The sequence below is a fragment of the Lissotriton vulgaris genome, chromosome 6 (assembly GCF_964263255.1).
Source record: "Lissotriton vulgaris chromosome 6, aLisVul1.2, whole genome shotgun sequence".
NCBI classification, from domain to species: domain Eukaryota; kingdom Metazoa; phylum Chordata; class Amphibia; order Caudata; family Salamandridae; genus Lissotriton; species Lissotriton vulgaris.
This window is the reverse complement of record NC_141694.1, coordinates 827,199,147-827,218,506: the sequence shown is the minus strand read 5'-3', so window position 1 is coordinate 827,218,506 and position 19,360 is coordinate 827,199,147. Positions and strand designations below refer to the sequence as shown.

Here is a 19,360-nt window from a genome sequence, read left to right as displayed (position 1 = left end):
GATGCAAAGCATGTTCCTGGATTGCGCTGGGCACAACCTTCAAAAGGACGGCCCGGCGCAATCCAGGAAAATGCGCTGCATTATGGTGAATGCGCTGCCCTAAGGGCAGCCGTGAACTTGCGTTGCCCCCAGGGAAGCACAGTCATGTAAAAAACAGAGCGACTGCCTTAAAGCCGCTCTGTGTTTTCACAGTGCAGGGGGCAACCCTCTTTTGCTTTCAAAGGGGATTAAAGATCCCCTTGTAGGCAGATGCAGTCAGTGACTGCACCCGCCTGCAAGGGGCTGTGTAGAGGGGTCCATAGGACCCCCTTTCTCCCCTCCAGAAGCCTGCTCTGAAGGGGCCCACTGACAGTGCACCTCCTGAGAGCTTTTTTGCCTCTTCGCCCGCGTCTGTAATAAGGCGTGGGCGCAGAGGCAAGGGGATTCCCTCATTGGCATGAGGCACACCCCCATCCAAATGAGGAGACGCCCCCTTGCACTTTATGTGCGCCAGCCCGATCGGTATTACTGAAGGGGACGCACAAGCTTCTGTGGCCCCTTCTGTAATACCAAAGTGCCCTGGAGGTGCGCAAAGCGGGTGCAAATGCCTGTTATGCCCCCCTGGGCCCTTTGTGGTGGAGTTTTGTATGTATTCTGCCTGCAAGCTGAAAGTTCCTACCTTCCTTGGAGGCACTCTTAGGCGTTCAGTCAAGAACTCCTGTCATATAGCATATTTTTCTGGTCAAGGTCAATGGTCAAGTTACATTTTAAAGCTATGTCTTGTTTGTTATTGAGAAAAAATAACGCACCCAGGCAAATGCAAGTATACTGACAGAGTTCAAGTAACAACAAATTAGTAAGAAGTAATAATAATCAGGCACAAAATTAGCATTTGGAGATTTAATTAGATAAAATTGATGAAAATGGTCATGAGGAATATCAATGACATAGATACAAATAACAAATAACAATAAAAAGTTCTTTCATTAGAGAATCAGTGAATGTAAATTGTTATGTATACAGATGTTCCCAATGATCTGAAGGGGAGATGGTTTTCGTCTATGCGTTTCAACACATAAGAAGTGTCTTCCTCAGGACGCTACCATCTTGTAGCTAAAAATAGATAACACATTTTTGAGAAGAACTGTTGGTGTTTATGCTAACAGTGTGCATTTGGTCAATAAATTGACTGAGACTATAACTTGAACTAGTTTGCCAGAAAAATGATAAAGTCACATGATGCACCGCTTTTTGATAGTTAATTATACAGAGCTGATATAATACAGAAACACACATCAATATCATCTGGTTGTACACATCAATATCATATACTTGTACAAAAAACAATCATTGTGTCTAAAGGACAGAAAAGAATATACAGGGATCGAGAGAAAAGTAGACCAGAAAAAGTAAGGAATTACTTATGTAACAAAGATGCCTGGTTCCGCCCAAACCGACAGAAAGTACGTTTTTATTTTATATTATTGAATGGAGAAATCTCCTTTGTCCTGCCTATTTAAAGGTGTGTCAGTTATTTAAACATTTATATTTCCTGTTAAATAGATCCAATTGAGGTTAGGTCTATTTATGCCGCAAGAGTAACTGTTTAAACTCGCACTCAAAAATAATGACATTTATTTTATTGAATTGGGAGTTATTTTTCTACTTATTTTGTGGTGTTCCAGCTATTTACCAAAAACACTGTGAAAGGACTCCTTTTTTTAAATTAAATTTGTTGGGGTTGGCTATTTTATACACAGAGTGGGGAAAGAAGATAAAGAATACTTACAAAACATAATCGCTTTAGAATGTTGGAAAAATAACCGTGTCGAAATGAATCCAATCAGAGTCTTTGCATCAGGACTTTTTATCTATATAGGCCCGCAGTAGAGAGTCAAAAACGACGGGTTAGCTATTGATCTGATATTGTGGTAAAAAGTACGACCTTTATAATTAAGCAGAGGGCCATGTGTATCTAAAATCATGAGCTAAAAGATAATTAACGAAAGTGAGATCACGGAGGGGGAAATATCAAACCAATTAAAGAAAATGAAGCGGGGCAAAGCGGCAGGTTCAGATGGGCATCCGGTCGAGCTCTATTTAGATTACATAGAACAATTGTCAACCGTACTCACAACACTCTTCAATCACTTACTATCCCATGGTTACAGTATCCCCCCTACTTGGGCTGAAGTCACAATAACGCTAATCGCAAAACCTAATAAAGACCCCAAGAAAATAGAGTCTTACAGGCCAATCTCTCTCCTAAATACAGACATGAAATTATATTCCGGGATCTTAGCGACTAGACTCTCGAAGATAATAAAATCTATAATCCACACTGATCAAAGGGGCTTTATCCCAGGGAGACAACTAAATGAATTAACTTTTCAAGTGATAGGAGCTATAGATGACGCTAAAGATAAATGCCTCCCGTTAGCCTTGGTCGCGATAGACGCGGCCAAGGCCTTCGATCAGGTCAATTGGAACTATCTTTGGGCCACAATGACTGCATTTGGGTTCCCCCCAGTGTTTATAAAGGGTATTAAATCACTGTATCACAACCCAACGGCAAAAGTATTGGTTAACGGGGCATTATCTGACTGGTTTGACATATCTCGAGGAACTCGACAGGGTTGCCCCTTATCTCCTCTTTTGTTCGATATTTTTATGGAGCCTTTTGTTTGTGGCATTAGAAGGGATAATGTTATTCAACCTTTTAGGATGGCTAACTTGGAGTTAAAAACTGCCCTATATGCTGATGATCTCCTCTTATATACCTCTAACCATACAGAAGCTATACCCAGGCTATTTTACCTGGCAGAGGGATTCGGAAAACTGTCAGGTTACCAGATCAACATGGAGAAGACAGAGACAATGGGGTGGAATAATAACACTCCCATACAGGGGGTGAAACAAAAAATGCGATATTTGGGAATTTACGTAACTCAAGATCTAAAGAATATACCGATAATTAGCTGGCAGACTGTTGTTAAAGACATCACTAAAACATTAACAAGATGGGGCAACCTACCATTAAATATATATGGACGAGTTAATCTCATTAAAATGGCCATACTCCCCAAATTGACCTTTCTTTATAATTCCATCCCTCTATCCTTCCCGTTAAAAGATATTACTAACCTCCAGGGTAAGATTGGATATTTTATCTGTGCCTGTAAATCCTCCAGGATAGCCTGGAAAAAATTGAGGAGGGGCTTAAAAATTGGAGGTCTGGCCTTACCGGACTTACTATTATATTGTCATGCTTTCCACTTTAAAAACTTCAGGCTACTTGCTAACACACTAGATGCATCTTCACAGGGCCGTCTGTTCCAGGCTTTATTGCACGATCTACCATATGGCCATGACTTTTTTTTATTTAAGTTTGGCGACCAGAAATTTTTTAAGAAAGTTCGTCTTAAGATCTTACAGACCGCACTTAAAAACTGGGGGTTTATCCGAAAGGTATTGGGAATTCCCTATTATCATACGTACACTCCAATTTGGGATTCTCCGGGCACTCCTGCGTATCTTCAGGATCAGCTTTCACTTCCCTTGAGAACAGCTGGAATATTGAAATGGGGGGACTTATGGGTAGACTCAAAATAAAATAAAAACTTACTTTCTGTCGGTTTGGGCGGAACCAGGCATCTTTGTTACATAAGTAATTCCTTACTTTTTCTGGTCTACTTTTCTCTCGATCCCTGTAGATTCTTTTCTGTCCTTTAGACACAATGATTGTTTTTTTGTACAAGTATGATATTGATGTGTACAACCAGATGATATTGATGTGTGTTTCTGTATTATATCAGCTCTGTATAATTAACTATCAAAAAACGGTACATCGTGTGACATTATCATTTTCCTGGCAAACTAGTTCAAGTTATAGTCTCAGCCAATGTATTGACCAAATGCACACTGTTAGCATAAACACCAACAGTTCTTCTCAAAAATGTTTTATCTATTTTTAGCTACAAGATGGTAGCGTCCTGAGGAAGACACTTCTTATGTGTTGAAACGCGTAGACGAAAACCATCTCCCCTTCAGATCATTGGGAACATCTGTATACATAACAATTTACATTCACTGATTCTCTAATGAAATAACTTTTTATTGTTATTTGTTATTTGTATCTATGTCATTGATTATCCTCATGACCATTTTTATAAATTTTATCTAATTAAATCTCCAAATGCTAATTTTGTGCCTGATTATTATTACTTCTTACTAATTTGTTGTTACTTGAACTCTGCCAGTATACTTGCATTTGCCTGGGTGCGTTATTTTTTCATAAATTGTTTGTCCTGACCCAGGACATTTACCTTTATCAGCGGGTCCTTGTTTGTTACATATTGTTTGTTATTGAGGCAATGGGATTACTGTCCCACTGCATTAACTCAACTGCATTTCTTTATCATGGGTCATGGACCGAATAATAGTTAATGATAATCGGACAGGTTGCACCACTATGGAATAAGGCAGGGATGCCATTCCCTTCCTTTTATTTATGATCTTTCTAGAGCACAAGGTGGAATTTGTCATGAGTTTGTTTGTCTGAGACAGAATTTAGCTACACGATACACTGTGCTTTTTAAATACATCTCTACACAGGCAGCCAAGCTTTCTACTTGGCAGCAAACCAAGCTGGTGTAAGTCATACTTTGAGCTATATTGTAAATGTTTCAAGAGTTTCAGGCTACTCTGTCAACTCTGCAAACAGTGAGGTAATTCTATGTCAGGCTTCGTGACATGATGTCCGTGAGGAATTGAAGAGACATGGGATTGATTCACTTATGAGATACCTTGGAATGTGCCTGTCAATCAGATACATTCGAAGACCTACATATATGTTACATTTATAAAGTACTGTTACAAAGGACAGCTAAACAGTTTTGGGATTAGGCCTGCCTTCATTTAACAAATGTTGGAAGAATTCACTTGATGAAAATGAATTCTCATCCACTCCATTTTTTCTTTCAAACTATCCTGTGTTTTTACCGGAAAGGTTGCTTTACTCATGCGAATAAATTGTTAGTAGTTTGTCTCTAATAAAATATGTAGTTGCAAGCAACCAAATCTACATTTAATACCATAGGGACATCACGGTGTATTTTTTCAATATTTTGGATTCTTAAACAAGAACCAGATAACTACTTACCCTATATCGCAACTAGATTATGCAAATAGTGTATGACCTGGAGTGCCACCTTCAGTTACGAGAATCCTCCTATGAATCTAGATTGAATGAGCAAGAAACATTTTCTATAAAATCTTTCAAGACCACACCCTGTACTGAAGTCCCTCCTTTGTTTTTTTTTGCGAGAAGGTCCAATTTCAAAATACTCTGCATTCCTCACAAATCAATCACGGAAGGGTACTAATTTTCCTACAAAGGAAGCTTAATAGATACACTAGTAATCTAGCACCCTAATAGTTATACCACCGTAAAAGAAGACAATCCTAGTAGGCACATCTTTCAGTTTCCAAGCTGCTTAAATATGGAACTTATGACAAGCCGGTATACTTGCCAATGCTAAAAACTTGTATTTCTTGAGTGGCAGTGAAGACAGCTCTTGACTACCCAAATGTACTGTAAAGTACAGACCACTATCACTCTGAAACCCACTAGCAAGATAGAAGTCATGTTATGATAAAGTTACCATTGTAATTTTTGCAAAATTTTCAAATAAAACAATTTATAACGTTTTTAGGAATTGCAGAATCTAATGCAGCTTGTTAATTTATAGTCAAAATGAGCACATAAATGGAGAATGGAGCCCGGCACCAGGTGCTCTCACAGCCCATTAGTTACCCTTCTTAGTGTATAGATAAATGGAGAATGGAGCCCGGCACCAGGTGCTCTCACAGCCCATTAGTTACCCTTCTTAGTGTATAGATATTCTTGTAAATACAGATATGCGGATCACCTGCAACAATAATAATGAAACTTTTTACATAAGTGTGATAGTTAATCACATGTATTATCTTAATGGGTTTCTTCACAAGATTACAAGTAAAACCAGTCGTGGCTGCTCCCGCTTGGAGGGGGGGAAGGGGAGAGAGGGGAGATCACTTACCTGCTGGCCGGCCAGCTGCCCGGCTGCCACCTCTCTTCTGTCCTCTCGTTCTTCTTTCTGACTTCTGTTCAAATAAGAAGCAGGATAGGCACCCCTAAGCCATTCACAACGCTGCAATGCAGCTTTGTGATTGGTCTGAGTGCCATGGTTCTACGTTCAAATGGGGAATGGGAGCCTGGGCATGTTCTCCACTCACGCTGTAATGTAGCCAGGGTGGAGAACATGCAAAGTATGCATGAATGTTTGGCCAGCCCCAGAGAGCCGGCCAAACATTCATGTTCACTTAATAAGTTGCCACCACTTCTTCCCCCTGCGCAACTTAGGCCCGCCCCACAAAACTGCTCCAGCACAGAAAAATAAAATTACAATAACATTGTGTTATCTTTTTTTTTCCTTTTTTGCTGTGCTAAAAGGCAGTGGGACGACGCTCCTGCGCCTTAGCGGAGGAGCCGCCTCTGAGTAAAACTTTTGTCAGAAACATTATAAATCCATGATGAAAGGTAAAACCGTCCATTCCTCCAAAACAATGTAAATCTACGAGGAACAGCAGAAATTTCAGTACGTCCCCAATTTAGATCAGAAAACTAACAGTCGGTGTCCTCCTGACCGATCTGCATGGAAAAGGGTCAGTCCAGGCAATATGTATGCTGTGAATATTGTATTCCTGAATACATTTCCCATTACCTGCTGTCTGGAGGTCGGTGCTCTGGTGGAAACCGGGTTAGACCATTCGGTCTTGGAGAATGCTTTTGACTGATTCAGACTTTTTAGATTCCTCTATCCATAAGGGTATCCCATACTGCTTGAGCCTTAAAGAAATTAAGAATCTTCATGAGAGTATTCAAACAAAGAATTTTATTACACTGAAAGTAGGACTGTTGATATTTATATGTTCTTGGGACGCATTATTCTATTTTATCTGAATTATTAACTTTTTGTTCTGTGAGTTTTGATTTTGGGGTACTCTAATTGAACATTACCTGTCTACAATAAATGTAGTCTAAAAGTGTGTTCACTTCATTGCCCCTTCATTAAGTGATAGCATCCCTAGAGGCTTTGAACTCCATGAGAATGGTTTGTTTTTCAGATCCCCCCCCCCATCAAATAAGACATGCAAATGTCTGTTACTATGTCTGATCAGCAAGCCTCAAATTACCATTGCACCTCAACACATGCCTTCCTGGTTTGTACTTATTAGACCCTTGAGCCTAGGAGTGGGCTTTTCCCCAAATTCCTGTCATCCTCTTCTCATTTTTGCTGATGTTGTTTTCGCTGGCCTGAGGACTCTGCACACTTTATCACTGCAAACTAGTGCTAAAGTGTATGTGCTCTCTACATAAACAAAATGTAAGATTGACTTATCCCCAATTGCAATCTTTAATTTACGTATAAGTCCCTAGTAAAGTGGTACTACGTGTACCTATAACCTGTAAATTAAATGCTTCTGGTGGGCCTGCAGCACTGATTGTGCCACCCTCTAAAGAAGCCCTTTAAACATGTCTCAGGCCTGCCATTGCAGAGCCTGTGTGTGCAATTTTCTACTGCCATCTGACCTGGAAAAATAAACTTTTTGCTAGGCCAAAACCTTCCTTTTTAATACATATGTCACCCCTAGGGAGTAGCCCCTGGAGAGCCCAGAGGGCTAGGAGCAGTGTATTTTAAAAAAGTTGGTCAATGACCTTGAAGTTTGACATGTTCTGGTAGTTAAAAACTCCTAAATTCCTTTTTCACTACTGCAAGGCCTGCGTCTTCCATAGGATAACACTGGGGTTACCATATTTCATTTAATAAGCTATAATTGTTGAATGGGAACAGATAACCAGTTCATATTTGGTGTTATTAGAGTTGTGATGAAAAGTCCTATCTTACGGCAAAGTCAGATTTTGAATTACAATTTCGAAAAAAATGCCTCTTTTAGAAATGTTGTCATTTTACTGCCTTATCCATTTGGTGCCTGCAGCCTGTCTCCGGGTCACATGACTGTGTGTAGCTGACAGTTAGGCTTTTTGTATTCAGCCAGCCAGACAGAATAGAGAGCTTAGGTGTTCCTGGATGGCCCATCACTTGCAAGATGACAGAGCTGGGTGCAGCCAACTTACACTTGACTAGGCTGTGTCCTGCTGCCACACAAATGGCTGCACACCCCCTGCAGTTAGCCTGGAGCCAGTACAGGGAAGGCAGGAATCCTGCAGACTTCAAAGGGAAGCCTCTAGAAGCTTCTCCCACTTCAAATGAAGAGGCAAGTATAAATATTGGACCTCAGACACCAACTCTTCAGTGCACTTCTGGACCTGTGGGAGACTCTGCCAGGAAGAAGGACTGCATTGCTGCTGAAAGGACTGTCACTCTGCTGGACTACTGCCCTGCTGCCCTCCTGCCTGAATCAGAGGGATTGGGACCTGCAACTGAACTCAGGACTCCCAGAGTGATTCCAAGGGCTAGTCTGCTAGCCTGCTGTTTAGAGCCATAGGGACATAACAGGCTCACAACCCCCTGAATTAGCACCCAAAACCAGCTGGAGCAGGGCCCTGATCCCCAAATGATGCTCCTTAGGTCATGGACCCTTGGTGCAGCCTCAGAGAGGCTGAACTTTTTGGGCTCTGTGCGACCGCGAGTGGGCCCGTTGGTGCTGAAACCTTGTCACTCACACAGCCCACCAGCACTAAGTTCCGTCAGCTCGACCCATCACCCATCGCACTCCAACATTAACCGCTCGTGTAGAGCACCTTCTCGAAGTACTGGCCCAACTTTTGTGACGACAACAGAATCTTCACTCTACAGCTCTGCCCATCCATGCTGCCAGGCCTACTCTTCGCGTTACATCAATGAACATCCGCGACACTTCCCTGCTCCTTGTGGCTTCCTCCACCGGGAACGGGACTCTGTGCGCTAGTAAGAGAAGATAGCTTTTCAGCAGGACTAACCTGGTCCCTGTATACGACCCATGTTCCATCGCAGTTGGCCTGACTTGTGACTTTCTCCCGGTCTCACATGACCAGATAGTCGCAAATGGCACTTTAGGCTTTTTTGGCACTATTTTTGCTTAAACCTTTAAATGTGCGTAGGTTAATTTAGAGTTTGCTTGTGACTTCACCCCAACAAGGTTGGTGGTTGCTGCTTGAGTAGGGTTTCACACCCCTCAATCAGTAACCCAGTTTTACAGTACTGTCCTTTGACAACTGATTAACATTATATATTGCTAGAAAAGGCCATGTTCCTGTTATTTATTGTGATAAACTCATTATTTGTTAATAATTTAGATCTTGGGGATCAATATAAGCATATGTTACTAGGGAAATTACAACCTCTCCAAAAGCAAATATTGTAATTGCACATTCACACTGCAAAACCCTAGCATTCAGCACTTTATGTTGAGTAGCATTTAAACTAATATGAAGCAATTACTTCATTTATGTATTGAGCTTTTGTTAAAGTAAAACCTATTTCAAAATTTCATATATACAATGGACAGGGATTTATTATAGGTTAAGAGCATTTGAGAATTTACTATATACTCTATTCTTGCCTATGTTTGTGCCTTGCCACAATGAATATAAATGTGGCCCAATAACAATGCATGCCATTACTATGAGCAAGAGTTCCTATGGGAACTTAAACGGGAAGGGACATTTCATTTGACCCACCCCCGATATGAAAAACAAATTGCATCCATGCAATAAGATGTAAAGTCAGTTAAATTGACTATATCAAATAGTGTCGATTTTCTGGAGACATTTCTTTAATTTCTTGTATGTTTTTAACTCTATAAATCTTTTTACCAGGTTGAAGAAATGCGGCCTTCATATTCCAAATCCAATTATGTGTATTTAGCAAAGGTAACTATAACACATTGTTCTTTCTGTGTGCTTTCTATCGCTTATTACTGATATGTTGCGTGTACAATTGAGTTTTCTTTTACATATCTCACATTTATTTCAGTGCTATAGAGACCTTGGACTGAATAACCAGGCACTCAAGTATTGTGACGCTGCATCAGCGATTGTATCGGTGACCAATGAGGTGGGTACTGAAATAAATGTCCGTCTTCTCTGTCGTGTGTAACTGAAGACACCGACGTACACCTTTTAACTCCCGTATATTTCTTTTCATGTCGCAAGTTAACGTTTGGATATATGGAAAACCAGCCGCTTCTTGTTCACACAGTCAGTTTTTTTGAAGAGTGTCTAAAGTTTACGAGACGGACTTTGATTGAACAAATCAACAAAGGGTTGTTTAATCTTTTATAACTGCAATTTAATTTCCACTTTATTGTCTTGGCAATGAGGATATAAACAGATCGCCTATCTTTTCCGCTTTCTTATGTAGACATGGGTAGTTTATGAAATATATATTCCATTTGTTTACACAATATTTTTTAAACAATATATAGCATTGTAAAGAGAATGCCGATCATCACAATACCTCATTATGAACATGAATCTAGATTTTAGACATTGACATTTGTGTTCCTTTTGTTTGTCTCTAAAATCCGAATAATCATGTTTACTGAACGTTAATGAAGAATGTTTGTCGGTCCTTAGGCAAATACCGATAATCATCTGTTTTATATTTTTTTTTTTAGAAAGTTCAGGGATCAATTGCTAAGAATCTTTGGCCCAGTTCTTGGTGTTGTGCAAAATCACACCACAGAAATAAGAAATGTTTAAGGAACAAAAGGGACCTCTGTTGTAGAAGAAAGAAGGTCCAGTTCCAGGTAGATTAGTTAAGTAGGTCTATTGAGTAAGATTTTAACAAGAGCCCCACCAGGAGCAGCCATACTGCTGCTCAGCCCATCCTTCAACTGACTCTCTCACTCACCAACATTCCACAGCCACCTCACATTCCAACATTCGCCACCACAGTCACACTGTCTGAGCAGCAGGTATAATACATCTCCTTTCTTTACACGAATAACATTGGAACCCTAGAAATAATAACATTAAAAGTAATGCATGCAAAGGATGACATTAGGACTATTGCATGCAACAGAATGACTTCAGAACAATTGCATGCAAATAAACAATGTAGCAAAGTACTGATGCGAAAGCATGAAAATAATGGGTGGAAACATTTCATGCATATGCACAACATGTGGTAAAATAATTCATGCAAAGTTTGAGTAAGATGTTAACAAGAGCCCCATTAGGAACAGCCTTCCTGCTGCTCAGCCCATCCTCCAACTGACTCTCACTCACAAACCTTCCACAGCCACCTCACACACACCAATATTCCGCCACCACAGTCACACTGGCTGAGTAGCAGGTATAACAACCTCCTCGCTGGAGCACTTGGAAAACCCGGCACATGGAGTGTTCCTTGGGAAGAAAGTGCTTTACGTGGCTTGATAATGCTACCCCACCCTGCCCTTGCATGTTTTCTGGACGACACTATGTTTTTCTTACAGAGAACTCAAGGATCATACCAGCCTGCAAGACACTCAATCCTGTTTTGTTTTTTGTGAGAAACCCAAAGTAGTCTTTGTTTTTTAATGAAGATCACTAAAGCCCCCAGAACATAGCCTGTGAGGTGTCTGGTAGTGTTGGTAGGATGATTATAGCCCAAGAGCACAGTCATTTTACCTGTACCTCTGAGGGAAGATTGCCTGTATCCTCTCACCAGTAAAGGTCCCTCTAGTCACTGTAACTTGGGACTCTTGCCTTCGTTATGCCAGTACCATCATGTATGAAGGATGTGTGCATCAGGCCATGCGTTCAAGAAACCTACAGAGTTGTCTTGTTGCTGAGATCTGACAGTCTTTCGGGCAGGAGGAGCCGACTTAATAGACTGGAAGGTCTACACAAGGACTATCTTACTGAAAGATCTTTGTGAGGATATCTCTGTAAAGAAATGTGGGCCCGTACATAAAGGGGGTTGGCTCAGCTCTGCTGCTCAGGAGGAACCCAAGGTCTACAGAAGAGCATCATCTGGGTCAAGATGCTCCCAATTTCACCTGCTATGAGGGTGAGCCTGCAATGTGCCGGACAGGTCCTGTACTGGTAGGAGCCTTTATTTTCATCTATTTTGCCCGTGAAAGACCAGTAGGCATTCTGCCTTTATACCCCCTGTGTGTGATCCAGTTCTTCTGACTGTGAAAAGTTGTACTGATTCCAGATGCATTGAAATTATCTTCCTAGAATATAAAGTTCTGCAAATTTCACCCAGTTTCGTTGCAGTCGACACCCATCCCTGAAAACGGGTTCCCAGTAGGTCATGTTTGGACTGTTTATGGCAATGTTCCTTGGTCCCTTAGGTTCCACCACCACCAGGAAAACACTGGACAACTACTAATGGTTTTCAAGATGCTATCTTTCAAAAAACATGGGGCCTGATTCACAAACTGCACTTTGTAGTATTTTTGGCAGTACAACAAAATGTACGTTTTGCCTATACTTATATGTGTGGAGTTCTCCACCCCGGCTGCAGGGTTTCTGTATATGTTAGTGTAGATTTTAGTGGTAAATATGGGAAGGACAGAGGAGAGTGGGTGGGAAAATTGGGTAGGCTTACTACTAAAGTGAATGTGATTAGGGAGGAGTAAGAGGGGTTTAGGGAAGATCAGGGAGAGATTTAGGGAGCGACGTCACCCACTCTCAAAAGAATAAGCCAATTACATTACTCTGGAGGTAGCAACATGTAACTTACACTTTTGTAGCAAGTTTGCACCCGGAGTTTGTTAATGCCAAACATAGTTAACTTACTGCAAATTATAAACTAACTCAAAAGTGTAACTTTCCTTTGTCAAACAGGCCCATGGATCTAAGTAATCCTCTTTTCCAGACCTGTATGTCCATGGTTATGTCTCTGCCATGTCCATGCACATCTTCATGGGAGATACCTAGAGCCAAATCTCCATGGAGTATCCAGGCACCTCTCTCTCGTCCTTAGCCTCAATGGGACCCATTTCTGATAAATATGTGCCATTTCCTAAACTCATATCTAGTGCAAGAAGCCTTCTCAGACACGCTGGAGTGAGTTGATTGTACATATATTTAATAACTTTCCCAATGGTTGATTACATCTTAATAGAAACTTGAATGGCAGCTTTGTGTAAAAAGGTGTTTTCTAGGGACATTCAGCATCTCCCCCAAGACACCTCCTACCTTTCCATACTAACCTAGTCTAATGTTTCAAACAATATTTGACCATATCATGAAGGCACACTACTTGATTCTGCTCAGGTGCCAGGCTCAGAGATGATCTCTCTGAATGTGAAAAAATGTAATTGTTTTGTGTGCTATGCATACTTGTGCTCCCTCACTCTGCAAGTTAATACATGCACTGCAGATAGTACAGAACAAAAAGATGCAGTGGCAATTAACCCACAGCACTGTGTGTACAAGTGACGCCCATTGATTTTTCATAACTAAAGGAATTTTCTTTTCAAAACGGGCTTCAAATTGAAAACACAGCAGTTATTTTTGTCTTTTGTTTCTTACATTTCTAAGTGGTGAAAGTGATGTCTCTCATTCCTCATCCCACTGAGGAAAACAGTGTGACACTCTGAGTCTGATGGATGTACACACATGTGCTCACTGATCCACAGGACTGAAACTATACCTCTCTGACAAGAGGTAAACCATACTGGGGTTGCTTTGTACCCATTCAGAGGGGAAATGGCTTGGCGGTTTGGACTCCACTGATCTTATTGGAGCTGTACCAAGGCTGATTTGCATAGGGTTCGTTCTTGTCTAAGGTGGCCTGTTGGACAAAAATGGATGAACTGTTATGCGCTTCAAGGAATTACCTGATGCTGAGTTTAATTCCCATGTTCCACTTCTTACTTTTTTGTGCTGGAGTTTCCAAGGTGGCTTTTGCCAAAGGGAGTTTGGGGGAGGGGGTGGAGCTCACGCCTTCTAAATGCCTTTCCACCCATACCACTCCTGCCCTGAGCTCTCAAGACGATTAGGAACAACCGTGCCCCTCCTTATGGCCCTGGACTGGACTCGAAGAGATTGGTATCCTGAGATGTTGAGCATGGCCATCAGTTCTCTTCTCAGACTGCCCATTCGGGAGGATTGTCTGTCACTACAGCAGGGAAGGGTTCCCTGCCCGAATCTTGCAGCGCTCTGCCTGCATGCGTGGAGAGTGAGCTGCAACAGTTGACAACGTTCGGCCTTCCTCCTGCAGTCTGTAATGTTATCTTGCAAGCCAGGCATTCCCTGCACCAAGACAGTTGGGGCACATTTGTGGCACATGGTGTGCAGAAAAACAGGTTGACCCCCTTTCTGCTCTGCTTTCTCAACTCCTATTTATTCTTTCTGTTATCCAGCAGGGCTCTGCTTTGGGTACGTTAAAGGGCTATCATTCTGCCAGCTCAACCTTTCTGTATTTGCCTGATCAGCCATCCCAGTACAAATTCCCTGTTGTAAATAGGGTCTTCAGCACATGTTCCCACCTTCAACGTTCATCATGCGTCAATGGGACCTCAACCTGGTACCTATTTTTCTGATGTGTGCTCCTTTTGAACCACTGCACAACTGTCCTACTAGGCTCCTTACCATCAAGACTGCCTTCCTAGTGGCACTAACATCTGCATTGGGGGTCAGTGAGCTCCGGGCTTTGTCATCTAATCCTCCGTACCTAAACATCTTCCCAGACAAGCTGGTTCTTTGAATTAAAACTTCCTTCCTACCGAAAGTTGTCACTCCCTTTCATGTAGGCCAGTCCATCCCCCACGCTACATTTCAGGCTCTACCGTATCCTTCTAAGGAAGAGAAGTGACTCCACCGATGGACCCATAAAGAGCGTTGTTGTTCTACCTTGACCGGGCAAAAGAGTTCCTGGTGGATAACCAACTCTTCGTAGGGTATGTCGGAGCGAAGGAGAGGTAGACTGTGCAGAAACGGACCATCTCCCAATTGATCATGCTCTGCATTACAATCTACACTGACCAAATAGCAACACCCTGAGGGTTTGCCTGCTCATTTCACCATAGCAAAGGCTGCAACCACTGCTTTAGAACGCGAAGTTCCAGTCCTGGACATCTGCCAGGTAGCAACGTGGGCTTCTCTGCACACGTTTATGAAGCACTGCTGCCTGGACAGTCAGGTCATTTGTGACGGACACTTTGCTCATTCGGTCCTGCAGGACCTTTTACTGTGGAGACAATCCCTGCTTGCTCTCGCCTGGAGCCCAATCCTGGATACCGCAGCGCAGCAGAAGAAGAGAGGAGACCCAGGTGCAGGTGAGCAGTGTATTTTATTTGGTTGGGAAGACGGCACACCTCAGCATGACGTTTCGGCCTTCACGGAGGCCTTGATCACATGACGCATGCTAGGGAGGAGGCAGCTTTTAAAGTGCAAATGCTGGTCTTAATGTTACATCATTGGTGGAACATGGTCACATGCAAAATATATTGAGTCATAGACATAGACAACATTTCAAAACTGATTACAGCACACATCTCGGGATAATCCCTGATTTCTGCCTTAATCACAATGTGCAAACAGCCGTAAGTAAAGTGCTAATGCCATACTGTCATGTTTAGCGATACAAGCTAAAAATCACGGGATAATCCCATTTAAGTGATTCAAAGTGCAGTGCAAAATAGGCAATGTGCAGGACGTCAGTAAAGTGCAAATAGTGTTAAGTAAACAATTGTCATCTCTATAAATAACAATTATACATTTGATCTAAAATATCATATTAAAAGCAGGTGTAGAAAAATAAATAATTTATATATATATACATATATACAAAACCATGAATGTACAAGTATATTCATACTAAATGTATATACACCAAAAGTACACTATTTACACAAGATGAGACCTCAGGTGAAGAATACATAACTGCCTAAATGCATTTTAAGCCTGTTCACCGAGATCGCAGCATCCTGACTCCATTAAAAGCACTAGCTAAACATGTGTCTATGTTATGCTAGAGGATAGAGAGGAGAGGAGATGTAAACCAACCACTCGGATTGGAGAACATCGCAGCCTCACCTCCCTCACCTCCATACTAAGGCAAGCAACCTTAAATTGAACAACACCATTCCAGCATTACACATAAGAGTGAAAAAGTGAAGTGAAAGTTTTTGTGTGCATTTTTTTGAATATTTTATAAAGTTTTTTTATAACATTTTTTTGTTTTCTGTGTTATCATACTATATCATCATAGATGTTATACTTAGCATTTGATATATATTACCTACTGGCGGTCGCCAGTAGGTATATATAGTTAGGATTTTTTCTCTATGGGATTTTTGAAAATTCTATGTCTAATAACTTTGGCGTTTGAGGACGGAATTGGCTGAAATTTTCAGGAAAATGGCACATTTTGTTTCTGAGCAGCCCCTGAAAAGTTGGGGGGTGTTCGTCAAGGAGGGGTCGAGAAAAAAGGGGGGTCCCAAAACGCGTTTTTCCCATGTTAATTTCCATAAGGCGGTTGGCCTCACTTTTAGCTCGAACGGCTGAATGGATTTGCATGAAACTTGGCAAAATTGTAGGGACTGTTAGCCCGATGTGCCTTTGCTAGGTCTCAATATATGTGCTCCAGTGGATTTTTATAAATTAACGTTCAAAAAAATATATATATCTGTGACAGCGCTCCGGGTAGCGCTCCGGTTCGCGTACTTTTCGCGTAACGGAACTTTGCGAAGCGAAGCTGATTGGCTCTCCGGTGTCTGTCAACATTCTAAACAGTCCGGAGCGGCCGCCATCTTGTCTCTCAGTAGGACCGAGAGACAAGAGGAGGCCAAAACGAAGGGGGAAATGACCATAAGGGGGCATAGTAGATCCTCCCTGACCCCCTAGGTTTGATGTGGAGGCTTTAAAAGGGCCCCGCGGGGCAAAAAAAAAAAAAAAAAAATCGTTTTTTTTTTGCGTGGGGAGCGCCCGGTACGCTTTTGTGCAATGGGCGGTGGTAATCTAAATGATGAGGAGGGGGGGGCGCATAGTTCAAAGCACATCAGCGTGCATAAACACGAAAATGTTTTTATCTACCACGTATTTGACTTATCTCCCTGAGATGCATTCCCTTGTGTTTCGGCAATGGTAGTCTGTTCATTACATAGATCGCCCGAGGGCGGTAGTACAGACCGCGCGTAGGAAAGGGTCAAAAGCCAGGGGTATAGGAGTATGTAACAAGCGAGTCATTTAATTGAAAAAACTAAACGTGACAAACGGTTGCAGGATCAGTGAATGTTGTTTTTTTAATTGAAAGTATAACAGGATCAGTTACAATAAAATCGTCCATACGCACACCATGGGCGAGTATCATGGGTAACATTACTTCGAAGCTTTATTAATACAATAATTAATAATGAAAAATCGACATCAATAGGGTTGTCCGTATTCCCAGTCAGTACCCTTCCCCGCCCGCCATGTGCACAAAGACCGCATACATCCCCCATAACGTCAAGGCTAAGTAACTAGAACGTCATAAGGAGTTGCAAGTCGCTCCCATACTGGCGCCATTTTGGTCGAGGCCAGGCAGGTCCAGAGTATAGTTCAATGTCTCCAATAAGTAGCGGCAGGACCAGAATCCCTTTCGGCAGTTCTGGCTTTGTCATTACGAGCACTAGAAAACAAGACATTCTGGGCAATACCACCCTTGACGCAGCCTTTTATGCTACAAGATGGTGTCTTCCATTCAGAAAATATTGTTGGCAGCATTTTGAAAGGAAAAGATAAACGGCCGTTCTCCTAGTGAGTCTCACATTGTTACATTTATGAAGAATGTTGAAGAGTAGTATGTTGAAAATCTGAAGCCATCGTTCTACAAACTCTCAACCAGCCTTGGATGGAAAAATCCTGAAGAATGTACAAACTGAAAACCAGTTTTTGTTTGCATAGCATCAGCAGCAACACTTGAGTCAGCTTTGTGTGAAGCCGCCATCTTGATCCAATCAATACCGTCCCCTTGCACACATTCAGGGACCAGGCCGCAGGACGTGTCTTCAGGTCAAACGGATTGTGGGACAAGGTCCAGAATGGAAGAGTCACCAAAAGGCAAAAAGTTCCGCCGGACCCCGGGAGCCGGCCGCCTATGTCGGGGCGATCTTAGGCCACACCAGGGCAACAAGACTTGGGGAGGGGGCAGGAGCCAAGCGCCCCCTCCCAGTCTGCGCCACGACACCGCCTCTCGGGGGCCTCCGTCAAGCGGTTCAGGGAGGCACCGCATCACATTGCTTTCCAATGCAGTCAGGTCCTCAAACAGCCCCCACTTACTTTGAGAATAGTGAAGCTGCAGCAGGTGCAAATGAGCTTCAGACAGTGTTACAAGCACTGCTCGGAACCCTCAACTATGGCACCCAACATCCAGGACTTATGCCATTTGTGCAAGGCAGTGACATTGAAGCATCTCAGGGACCAAGCAACATACCATATCCAGAGTCCTTCCTCCAGCCTCTGCCTTCCTTCTTACCTAGTTATGGTTCTTTCACTCCCACTCCAGGCTTTTAGTCTGTGGATGGAAAACCATGAACCTACACTCACCTATGAAAATCTAACTATTGATGCTTGACTGAGGCCAAGGAGATCAGAGTGCATGTCTGTGTAAGGTGATGTACCTCTGGGTAGACAAGGTCCAGAATGGAAGAGTCGCTGTATCGCAAGAGTGGGTGAAATTTAGCCGGATGGCGGGTGAGACGCTGTAATAGCAAGAGCAGGCGCAACTCAGCTGACCGAGAGAGACTTGGAGAGGGGGCAGGAGCCAAGCGCCCCCTCCCAGTCCGCGCCACCACACCGCCCCTCGGGGGCCTCCGTCAAGCGGTTCAGGGAGGCACCGCAGGCAGCTGTTCTTCAGATCAGTGGCTCTCACCGGCAAGGCTCCCCTCCTTTAGCAGCGATCGTTGGCGCTGTGGTTGCGGCCGGAGGCCCCGCCTAGTCAACGCCCCGGCCTCTCCATGTCGTAGGCCGCAAGAGTGGGCGCAACTCTGCTGGCCGAGCGAGAAATACCGTCCCCCTGCACACATTCAGGGACCAGGCCGCATTGCGAGGGCACCGCAGGACGTGTCTTCAGGTCAAACGGATTGTGGGACAAGGTCCAGAATGGAAGAGTCGCTGTATCGCAAGAGTGGGTGAAATTTAGCCGGATGGCGGGTGAGACGCTGTAATAGCAAGAGCAGGCGCAACTCAGCTGGCCGAGATAGACTTGGGGAGGGGGTAGGAGCTAAGCGCCCCCTCCCAGTCCGCGCCACCACACCGCCCCTGGGGGGCCTCCGTCAAGCGGTTCAGGGAGGAACCGCAGGCAGCCGTTCTTCAGATCAGTGGCTCTCACCTGCAAGGCTCCCCTCCGTCAGCAGCAATCGTTGACGCTGTGGTTGCGGCCGAAGGCCCCGCCTAGTCAACGCCCCGGCC

The 19,360-nt window shown here is 43.0% G+C and overlaps 1 protein-coding gene across 2 annotated transcripts in view; it reads left to right on the top strand.

The window, feature by feature from the left end:
• RMDN2 (regulator of microtubule dynamics 2) overlaps window positions 1-19,360 on the top strand; it is a 726,737-nt gene that overhangs the window by 638,225 nt on the left and 69,152 nt on the right. For both annotated transcript variants that reach the window (XM_086926853.1, XM_086926852.1), the window contains exons 9-10: window positions 9,842-9,895; window positions 9,999-10,079. In XM_086926853.1, coding sequence (XP_086782979.1) covers window positions 9,842-9,895; window positions 9,999-10,079 — 135 coding nt within the window. The remainder of the gene's footprint in view (window positions 1-9,841; window positions 9,896-9,998; window positions 10,080-19,360) is intronic.